The sequence below is a fragment of the Tachysurus vachellii genome, chromosome 5, assembly GCF_030014155.1.
Source record: "Tachysurus vachellii isolate PV-2020 chromosome 5, HZAU_Pvac_v1, whole genome shotgun sequence".
Classification (NCBI taxonomy): domain Eukaryota; kingdom Metazoa; phylum Chordata; class Actinopteri; order Siluriformes; family Bagridae; genus Tachysurus; species Tachysurus vachellii.
The window spans coordinates 20027269-20039305 of NC_083464.1; the positions used below are offsets into that span (position 1 = coordinate 20027269).

At 39.6% G+C, this 12037-nt stretch overlaps 1 protein-coding gene across 5 annotated transcripts in view; it reads right to left on the reverse strand.

Annotated features, from left to right (window-relative positions):
* The window catches only part of ptk2ab (protein tyrosine kinase 2ab), a 63426-nt gene that overhangs the window by 5342 nt on the left and 46047 nt on the right, over positions 1-12037 (reverse strand). For 4 of the 5 annotated variants that reach the window (XM_060870290.1, XM_060870288.1, XM_060870289.1 and 1 more), the window contains 5 exons: positions 7248-7359; positions 4741-4827; positions 4477-4626; positions 3889-4017; positions 2052-2114 (listed from right to left, as the gene is read on the reverse strand). In XM_060870290.1, the coding sequence (XP_060726273.1) occupies positions 2052-2114; positions 3889-4017; positions 4477-4626; positions 4741-4827; positions 7248-7359 (541 nt within the window). Of the gene's footprint in view, positions 1-2051; positions 2115-3888; positions 4018-4476; positions 4627-4740; positions 4828-7247; positions 7360-7895; positions 8011-12037 lie in introns of those variants that run through there. The other variant, XM_060870293.1, reaches the window with a different exon arrangement.

Consider the following 12037-nt stretch of genomic DNA (forward strand, 5'->3'; position numbering starts at 1 on the left):
TTTTTTTTTGTATATGACAGCTTGTTAGTTGGGCAAGGATCAGAGCGCAGGGTCAGCAGTGATACAGCGCCTCTGGTGCAGAGAGGGTTAAAGACCTTGGTCTAGGACCCACCAGCAGCAGATTGGTGGTGCAGGGGCTTCAACAACTGACCTTCTGATAAATAACCAAAGCCTTTGAACCACTAAGCATCCACTGACAATACACTACATCCACTGGCATTACACTACAACCACTGACAATACACTACATCCACTGACAATACACTACATCCACTGACAATACACTACAACCACTGACAATACACTACATCCACTGACAATACACTACATCCACTGACAATACACTACAACCACTGACAATACACTACATCCACTGGCATTACACTACAACCACTGACAATACACTACATCCACTGACAATACACTACATCCACTGACAATACACTACAACCACTGACAATACACTACATCCACTGACAATACACTACATCCACTGACAATACACTACATCCACTGGCATTACACTACAACCACTGACAATACACTACATCCACTGGCATTACACTACAACCACTGGCATTACACTACAACCACTGGCATTACACTACAACCACTGAAATTACACCACATCCACTGACATGACACCTACATCCACTGACAATACACTACATCCACTGACAATACACTACATCCACTGACATTACTAATAATGTACTACTACTACTGTTTACAAACATGGCGAGCAGAAAGGCATCTCAGAACACACATGTTAAAACATGATGCAAATGGACTACAACAACAGGAGACCACACTGTGTGCCACTTCTCTCAAGAACAGCAATCTGAGGCTACAGAAAAACTGGTCAGCTGAAAATAGGGAAAGAAATTGCCTGGTTGTTTTCATTGTTCAGCTGTATAGTCTCAGTAATCATGTACCCAATGTGCCATTTCCACCTGCAGAAATGTCAGTCACTTGATGTTTTCAAGCTGTTGGCACAATTTAGTGAAAATCCCAGCAGATCAGCAGTTTAGGAAATTTTAAAAAACCAATTTTTCTGGCAATCTTTCCCCTAATCGGGCGAGAACCTACAAAAAACATTATGTCCTAAAACATTGCATCAGCTAGGGAGGTACATGCACTTGGAACCATAAACTTTCATGTAAACAATGTAGAGTCCTGACTTAAGCTCACACAACATGGATAGTGTCAAAATGTTGATCATATGGGGGTCCTGAGGACTGATTTGAAACACTGCACTGAACAAAAAACAAAATGTTAAAATCAAAGTCATACTATTTACAATAGTATAAAGTGATGGACATCTTGGACCAAAAAGTATGGCTCAGTCACTTGTCCTGTGCTGTTATTCGCTGTTTAACTTAATTCCTATCACATCATTCCTTTCACACTTACTGACTAATGAGTCACTGTAAACAGCCTCACTTTATTAAGCACATAATTACCACATGTCCCATATGACCCATGTTTGTGAAGAACATGTTGCAATGAAGATCTTATAGAAGATAGACACTTATCTAAAAAAACATCCCATTTATCGACAAATGATCTGTTACACCAGTCTCTAAAATCAACATGAGCATAAAATGAACTGAACTAAAGGTTTCCTAAAAGTTTAGTTTCTTTTCTTTTCTAGAAAAAAGCATGCTAAAAAGCTTTGTATGTCATAAAGCCGAGGGCAATGCTACAGGGAGCGTGTCCAAGCACACACACGGCTGCTCATACATACGATGAGTAAGGTCTTGACTAGTTTGAACACTTCCTGTACTGATGTTAGCAATAACAATGATAGCTGAGGTGTTGCAATAAATATAACAGATGATTTATTAGGCATTACGGCAAAAATGTAAGCTCTTCTCTCAAGGCGCCAGTATTAAACCTCTTAAAGTGGATACTGTGATACCTTGAGCTTGAGTATGTGTGTACATACGCGTGACTATTTAAACAGCAAATAGTTTATTATTAAAAAAGAGGAAATCCCCATAGCCTGCACCAAGTCATCCTGGGAAACAAACACAAAAACAGCAACTCACTGGTCCCTGGAGACTGCAGTCCTCTCGTTCTATACTGCCTCTGGAATTCCTGGAGTCTGGTTTCTGAGAAAGAAAAACAGAAACACAGGACAACAGCATATCAACAGATATCAATACACAGCTTGAGATTCATCTTTAGCATTTTCATGGTCTTCTTAAGGCTGAAACAAACCAAAACATCGCTCACACATTATATGCATATTATGTATCCATGGAAACTCTTAATAATTTGGGAAAATGTTCAGCATATTTTCAAAACGTTTAAATCCCCACACAAGCTAACAGTCACATACAATGACATGCAACCTATTTAAGCAAGTAAGAAATCATCTGCTCAGAACCATACCAGTTTCCCAAAGCAGCACTTGAAGACCTGCATCCTATAGACTCTTCTTTCGTATTTCTTTCTGTGTGGCAAGTCTGCAGAGCAGAGCAGCGTTTGATTCCATTCACGGAGAAAAAGCATGTGCTAAGAGGAAGCTCCTGTGGTGAGGCATGCATGCACCCACATCGAGTCACTCCCACTGAACGAGCCTCAACTTAACTATGCCAAGTCTTCCCTTTCTCTCCTCCCTCTTCCACCTCCTCTCACCTTTCCGTCGCTACAACCTCCTCGTCTTCAACCTCGTTACTTCTTTTCCTTTCACCTCTTTCTACACTGCTTTCTTTGCCTCCCCTCTCACTCCCTTCACCCTTGCTTCTCTCTTCTTGGTTCTTCTAGCCTCAGTGCCCCTTGCGCATGCCAGCCATTTTCCATGCACCACAGAGTAGCAGGGTAAAGCCAAAAGGACTGTGGAAAATTCCCTCCTAGCCTCAGCAATTAAACTTTCATCAGTGATGGGTCAGGGTGAGTTTAGCTGCTTCACGCCTCAATACTAACACAACCCCCTCATTACTCAGGAATTCCCGAACGCTGCACCTGTACCATACACGCTGTCTCTGTATAAAACATCATCCGAACTGAACCATTATCGTTACAGAATAACGAAGATATAATTGTAACCAACTATTTCTGAATGATCATACCAACATGAATGAGTTTCTGAAGAAGAGTGTGTTGGTGGAAGATATTTGCCAGGATATTTCAGTGCTGTGAGCTGCTTTTAGCTTGCCACAGGAAACAGAGTGAGGCATTCTGTGAGACTGGCTGAAGATAATGACAGTCGCATAAAAATAACTCTGGCACCACACCAGACCCCTGTGTCCTGCTCACTCTCTTTTTCACACACATGCTTGGCCAGTGTTCTCTCAAGGTCTGAGAGGATCGTGACTCTCTGCATCGGTCAGTCTCTGGACATTCACATGTAAAAACTTGTGAGACTAAAAAAAAAAAAAAAAAAGCTCTGAGACTAATCAAAAAGAGTTCGTTGTACACTATTAATAAAAAAGAAATAGTTTGCAAATTTGATTTTATTTCCCAATTGGACTTCACCAAACTGGAAAAGAATAAACACTATTCTGTACCCACAGAAACACACAGATATTTGGGCTAGCATGTGTGTATTGCATTTAAAAACATAACTCCGAGCCTAAATTCATTCATCTGAAAAAACACATTCGGTGAGATTTTAGCTGACAGAGGGAGCTCTTGCACATATTAAGGAATGCAACTGAGGCCTGGGATGGAGGACAAGAAATCGGATGAGAGAAAGAAGTGAGAGGTGCAAGGAGATGGAAAGCAAACCGTCCTCAGGTCTCAACATATAAGAAATGGCAGAATGCAAATAGCAGGTAAAAGGAAATTAAAAAGTAGAAAGGTAGACAAGAACTAGAGGTCATGACATCCAGCTGGAAAACATGTGGAGTGAGACAAGAAGAGATGAGCTGAGCTGAATACCATTAAACGCTCCTCTTGCTCTAGCCAACGCTGGTCCTCCTCCATCTGCTGCTGCTGCAACATCAGCTGCTCCTCCATCAGGTGAGGAGGGAGAGACTGGCCCATGCCAGGCCTCAGCACAGCACCGTCCTGACACACACGCACACAAACACACACACACACACACACACAGTGTGCTTCCATTTACTAATATATGCATTTAAAAACAAATGTGTCAATAGTTATGTAATCACAAAGTATATGTATTCATTCTAAATAACACTATGAGTAGTACATGTTTTTTTGTTACTCATTAATACTGATAGCAAAACGAATAACCTGTTTAGTATTAAGTCAAGTGCATCAAGAGAAATGTTATGTAGCTCATGTTTCTTAGGTTTACATGGGGCCCTAGAGAAGACAACACAACTGTGTTCAGACACCTAGGCTACTAGTTTCATTCTTTATAAAGTTGTCAACATTAGCTAGTGTGAATCGAATAGGGCTGCAGAGAGGAAAATGGCGTTTTGTTTTACTTCATAAAAGTGCTTTGTTGTCCTCATTGCTTAAGACTGCTAGTGGCTGAATCATTTTTATTTTTCCTGTTACCTCCATGTTGGGGTTCCACATGGCATGGTCCTGAGCAGCTCTGTGATGATTCCAGCTGTCGTGGAGGTCGAGCCCCATGCCTGAAGCCTGTGGAGGATACAACCCACTGGGCATGGAGGGCATGGTGTGAGGGCCAGGGTAGCCTCCCATCTAAAAAAAACAAAAAGCAGTGAAACATTTGACCAATTACAAAAAAAAAGACCGGACATGTACACTAGAGGCCTGTGTGCTGGTTGTAGAGTCTGGTACATAAGGAGTGCGTACCTGAAAGTGATTGTGCTGGCCCATATGCTGAGGACTGGGGTAGAAGCCTTCACTTGAGCGTGGACTTGGATAACCAGGCCTGCTGGGCTGCACACACACACACACACACACACGTCAGTTATTTTAAGCACATTTACCCCTACTGATTTGTATGAGATACTGCAGTTAGGGGACCAGGCACACACAAAACTGCAATAATTTTGTGTGGATGTAAGTCCAGTCTGTTGAAGGGGATAAAACAAAACAAGCACGTAAAACACAAGCGGTTAGTCAACCATCCAAAATGCTCTTCTTTGAAATTTTATTTAGTTGGGGAAGGGGTGCGATGTATATTAGATGATATTAAAGGATTAGACAAAGGCAGCAAGTCCTCTTCTGACTGGTTGAGATGCTGCACCACATTCAGCTGTGGATGGAGAGCTGTTTAGAGGCAAATCTACCTTGTACAGCCTCTCATAAAGAGAGTCACGTAGCCACCCCTCCGGAGCAGAGGAAAGAAAGAGTCAAAAACAAAGAGTGAAATATAACGGTCAGTTTAGTATGGGACAGAGTTCTCAGAAATCACAAAACAGGTCCCTGCTTTAAAATGCTGACTTTTTAAAAATGCTTTTTGTGTAAAGGACAGATCTGCAAACTAACACAGTTACAGTCATTTACATTTACTGAGTTCATGCACATGCAGGTCATTGTATGTTTGAGTGCACTGAACATGCAGGACTCCACATCCACTTCTTGGGATGACTTTATCCACTACATTTTCCATATATAGATTAGTTTTATGGTTTCCAAAGAAATATGAAGCTTCCCTGCTTTCTCAATAACACCTGCCTGTAGAGAGGGATAGTAAGCATGCTGGTTCACAGTCTGCCCAGTTAGGGCCACTGTGGGTGGTATGGAGGGCCTCCTGCTGAGCCTGGACACATGTGGGGGCAGTGTGGGATTCTGGGAGTTCAGCACTAGTGGGAGTGGAAGCAGTGGAGAAACAGCAGGGGGCTGGAAGAAGCAGAGGGAGAGCTGGGAGCCCAAAGACTGCTGACATGCAGAAGCAGCAGACAGACAGTCCAAGCTAACACTGTGCTGCAAAGAGGGTCTGCATAAAGGCTACACACACACACACACAACAGGAACAGAACAGCCCAGACAACAGCAGACACACACAACACAGATGACAAGAGATGCTATTTAGAGAAGCATGACATATGCAGATGAGCCACAGCACATACACACATCAGCGAGGCAAAGTGCACAGTTCTAAAGCAGTCGTGCTGGTGACAGACAGACAGACAGACAGGGACACCTGTAGGGGAGCTCACAAAATGACTGCATGGGCATAGATCAGCTCAGTGGGGGAGGGAGGGTTGAGTATGAGAGAAGCACTTAAAGACACACACACACACCACACACACTAGCTGACCAGGTAGTCATATCAATCACCAGCTGTCCAACAATTCTATTCTGCTCAAGAGAATTCTATTAAGAATGATCAAATATTGGATTTAAGTCTTACACTGGGCTTCATTTTTAAATTTACATACTTCACCTGAATATATTTATGTATTTTATCTATATCATAAGCAAAATATATACATGGAATTCTTGTAATCTATCTCACTTTGGATAAAAAAAAAAAATTACTGAAATATTAATGTAAGAATAAATATTCTCCCAAACACCGTTTATGATTATATACAATTAGTTCATAGAGGAATTCTCGTGTGAGAATTCGATGGCTATTCCAAGGATTTAGTCAGAACATTAGAATGAGATCATACCTTACAGGAACTAAGCACAGACACAATAAGGTATTATGGGAAAAGATAAGGATTGAAGGATAGTTTTGATATTCCCTGAGTGAATCATTTAAACAATAAATGCTATACTGTGCTGAAACAAGCCCAGTCATGTTTGTTTCATGCATGACAGAGAAACTATGATGGGTAAAAAAAATCATGAGCAAGTTAAATCTTAGTGTTGCCTTATAGAAATAAAATGACATCTTTATAGAATTTCCACTTTCATTCTAAATGCCAGAACAATGTTAGCCATTTTTAAAGCAACAGGTAAGTATCTTCTATAATTACTGTTCAATAATAAGCACTGGCTTTTACACATGCAGTCATAGTTTGAATATTGTGTAATGGAATTAAAGATCAGTAAATGAATGCTGTGTGATCCTGCCTCACACCCAGTGTTCCAGGGACAGGCACCGGATCCCTGATCAGGACAAAGCGCTTATTGAAACTAAATGAATGATCCAACTACATTCCACACAAAGGCTATTGTATCAATCACACTGCAGTGGTTGTGACAAACAATAAGTTGTTAACAAACCAATGAGAATTCTGTTCCAACCGACATCATACACGAGATATACACAGAATTACCCGTAATATTAATATTAATTATATATATATATATAATTATTATAGATGTCGGGTTTAAATGATGCCGCTCTAGCTGAAGTAAAAGTAACCTCATATCCTGACTTAAACAATGGTACTACTTACTTTGGGGGGCGCCTCATCCGATCCCCCTGAATCCCAGGACACGTTCACCTGCCTCCTCATCTCCATCCGACTGCGTTCCTCCTGCTGCGCCTTCTCCTCCGCGAGGATGGTGCTGCAGAAACATGGAGGAGGGAAAACAGCCCTGTGAGCTAACATCATCACTGCTAAAGTCTGAATACACACAGTTGGAAGCAATCCAGATACACGTGCTGCTTCAACCCGAGCTCTTCTGAGACACTTAGACGGTCTTCTTAGGGCTCATGTGTGTTTTATGTCCAAACCTGCCTACATACATAGATCTAATCTAAATTCCGGGAAAGTATGACACAGTTCTTAACCAGCAGTGTGAATAATGATAACTTGATTATGCAACATTGTTACTGACAAATTATAAAGCCCATGGCTATGTACTGTATATTGGAATACTGAATGGAATGTGCATTGAGCCATCCGCCATCTGCAGCCATGCTAGATTAAAAATATAGGTGTGAACATTATAGGAAATAAGATCTAATTCACAACAGTTTACACTCCAGGTTTCTACAACCTATAACCATATACTTAACCAAGAGAAAGCCAAGTACATACAATTAACAGTGAATACTGACTTAAGTTAAAGTATACAGACAAGGTGAAAAAGACTCATACCTGTATATGGAAGTTGGATTTTAGTGAAAAGATGGAGGAGATGTTAACAGCACGAAAGTGTGAGACAGTACTAAGAGAATGTACTTCATGTCCTATACCCAGACTCTCGGGACTATTTTTAGATGCAATGAACCCTGACAAACCCAGCATGTGTGCAGCCAACAGATGAATGAAGGACACAACAGAGTTGAAATACACCTGTTTAGATCATTCTTTAAAGTGTGGCCCAGAGAGTTTCTCTCCCCAGTAGAATTTTACCTGGAAACCTCCAGCAGTGCTTCAGCTAACAGTGCATGCAGTTCGCGTGTGTCACCCAAATTTCTTTTATTTCTTGGATCGATAGAGGAGAGGAGAAACAACACACAGGAACTGAGCTGGTGTCAATGCACTTCAGTGCACACAATCCTTAAAATGTTTGGGAGGAAATAATAATAATAATAAAATCATAATAATCATCATCTTAAAATAGATTTTTTTATTTAAAAAAGAAAGAAAGAAAGAAAGAAAGAAAGAAAGAAAGAAAGAAATCTGTGAAAAATGCAGCTTGAAAAACTGTTAAATAATGTGTGAGAACCAACCAATTCACAAAAAGAGAGAAAAAACTTAAAAACCCAAAACATGTTTCTTCACTTATATAGAATTGTATACACTCAGTATCCACTAAATGATAAGCCCAGTAAGCCAATTAGGTTGCATCGGTGCATAATGTTACAATTCAAGATCTTCATTAATGTTCACATCGAGCATCAGCATGGGGAAAAATGTATAGCTGATTTTCTGTTCTTCTGTTGGAGCCCAGTGTAGCCTCGGATTCCTGTTCTTGGATGACTGAAGTGGAACACAATGTGGTTTTCTGCTATGACGTATAACTGAACTTTCTCACCTGGATGATTTATGCACATGGATGGCTGATGATATAATTGCACCATTTATTATATGGTCATTTTTTGCTCATTTTAATGAGAGGTACCAATAATTCTGGAGCTGATTAATCAGTGTGAATGACATTTGTGATAAGTACTTGCCTCTACGCCTAAGCTGAAATAAGCAGCCTACACATTAAAAATCTGTATTGTCACACATTACCTAGTTTCTGATAGTCAGGCGTGGAGTGGTACAGAAATGTAACAGCAACGATTTGTCTTTTAAGTAAGGAATAAAACATAAGGAAGGTGTTGGTTTAGGAGAATAACACACAATGAGGTCATATAATGCTGTCACCACCATGTAGCTAATCATTTTCCAATAAGAACCATGTACTATTTATTATTAAAGAATTTACGTTTATTCTGTGTTTATCTTCAAATGAGTTCGATATCATGATGAATGATGAGTTTGTTGTTTTCTCATCAGCCTAGGTCCAAAGACATGTATGGTAGGTTGATTGGCATCTCTGGAAAATTGTCCGTAGTGTGTGATTGCGTGAGTGAATGAGAGTGTGTGTGTGTGTGTGCCCTGTGATGGTTTGGCACTCCATCCAGGGTGTATCCTGCCTTGATGCCCAATGAAGCCTGAGATAGACACAGGCTCCCCGTGACCCGAGATGGTTCGGATAAGCGGTAGAAAATGAGTGAGAGTGAGAGTGAATTGAAACTGGAGACTCCTTCCAAAAAAATGTTGAATAAATGGCTCATCGTCATATACTAATAATCCTCATAGAAATTCAAGCCATTCAAGTCCATGTATAAGAAAGGATAATGTATTAAAATGACTGCATTAATATTAACCATGCAGCCACAAGTACTGCTGTTACAGCAAATAAATCAACGCTGTCCTATATAGTGGGCACATTTTTTCCTTCTCGATCTTTCTGAGAGCTGATGACATGCACTGCATTGCTGATAATGTGAGAAACTTCAGAAAACCAATTTAAATGGGAATGTAAAAGGTCTTTAAGTGTTTAAGTGTTGTCTGAGAGCGGGCTGCTGTCTTTAGACAGGCTGTATCAATCTACGTTGGCTATTTGTTAAAAAATGACTCACTGGATGGCATGATGGACATGGAAGCTCTTTGCAATATCCTGCAAACAAACATATCAGCAGCTACAATAAGTCTTCTGAGGGAAAAAGGCCTTGGGGTGATATATTACAAAACACTAAATATTACTGGAATCCAGAACTCAACACTCTAATAGGACATTTTAGACTTTACAAAGTAAAAAAAAATAACAATTTGAGCAAATACATCAGAGTGTTAGAGGAAAAACACTGATAAACTCATTAAAGCACATTAGGACAAAACTTCAGGATGGTGAGCTAAAAATAAGGAGACGAAGAAAGAGGTCTGAGTAACGAGTCTAGTCTGGAAGTAAGAAATATTTTTGTCTAGTTGTATTAAGCCTATTAGACTGGCTGAAGTATTCTATTTAAAGATGGAAGAAAAGACACGACAGATGGAAAACACACCAGTTCAAGACAAGCAAACTTTTTAATCACTCTCAAATCGTCTCTCAGTAAGAAATGATGGAGATTTTCACATCATTAGCTGACTCCATCCCATTACCGCCTTCCTTCATTTAGGGATAAAGTGAGTTTCTAACAGTTCAGGGTGATACAACATTTTTCATTTACTTGTTTGTTAAGTAGAAACGTAGAACAAGCTTGTTGTGTCTGTGAGCACCAGGTCATTTCATTATCACTTCAGATCATTTTGATTACCTGAATAAATTAAGTGAATAAGGCTTCCTACATTGAGTAAGGCTTAATTATTCATGCCTTTAGTGCAATGATTCAGACACATAAGTTAATTATAGACAGACAGATAAAATAAATAGTTCCTTCTGAGTTACAAAATTCCCATTTGAAGAAAAAAAATCCACAGTCCAAATTTTTTGGTTTAATGAGACTCGGAAACATCCACCTGAACCTAGTCTTGTCCTCTTCTAGCTTCCTCTCCCTATTTTAAACCATTCGCCTCGGCTTTTCACCAGGTTACATGCCCGGATACTGACCTACAGTTCATGCCAAGAAGCTGCATAAGGAACCTTCAGGAAATGCCTCTAATGGTCTTGACGCTATTAAACCACATATTAAATTATGGATTCTACATACAATGCCGGCTGAAAGCTAATTTTAATTACCGTCAGAACAGCCTGCAGGAGGTGAAGCAGTGGCTTTTAGTTCTGACCTCTTTTGTGATTGCCTATTTGTATTACCTATAATGGTTAAAATAATAAACTCAACCTCAAATATGACTTACAGCATCTGACAGTTTGCAGCAAAGGAACTACTTACTTACTTATTACTTACTTACTTACTTGTTTAAAAGAGAAGAAGTGAATAAAAAAGAAGCATGACACAGGAATAAAAAGAGAGTTCTTCCTAACAGATGATTATGATATTAGGCTGCATCAAGTGCCTTTTATGGACATGATTCTTCTGCTAGAAAGAGTGTTAACAGGGCAAATATTTACATCGTTTCTAGGAAACCTGGAAAATTACTGATGTGGAATAGAGAAAGATGAGAACAATATGTGAGAGAAAGAATATGTGTTGTACCAGCATGTATAACTGTATAAAAGGAGAGATTTCTGGCTGTAATACTTCCTGCTGCTGAGCTACAACAGTCATCTGTCTGGTCCTCAGTCTATATATATATATATATATATATATATATATATATATATATATATATACACACATACATACATACTGTGTGTGTGTATGTATATGTATATACATACATACATACATACACATATATATATATATATGTGTGTGTATGTATGTATGTATGTATGTATGTATATGTATATATATATATATATACACATGAATGATTATGCTATGTGCTATGTCTCATCATTACATGAGCATGCCTTTGGAAGCTTGTTTTGCTGCCGTTTCTGCCACTGAGAGCATGTGTGTACATGAAGGAGAATGCTGGGCTCACTTTAATGTTGCGTCAGTAGTGAGGTTATTCTTTATAGCCTGGGGAAGCTTGTCTTTAGTGAATAGAAATGGGTGTGTTTGTGTGCGTTATTGTAAACGTGCATAAGACGAAAAAAAGAAAGGAAGGAAGGAGTAAGTGAGTAGGTAAGAAGGAGTGGCAATGATGGTAAATGCAATGCCAAATACAAGATAACAGGAAGTTAAACAGACATGGACTGATTCAGAGTATGAGAAGGAACTACCCCTGTACGT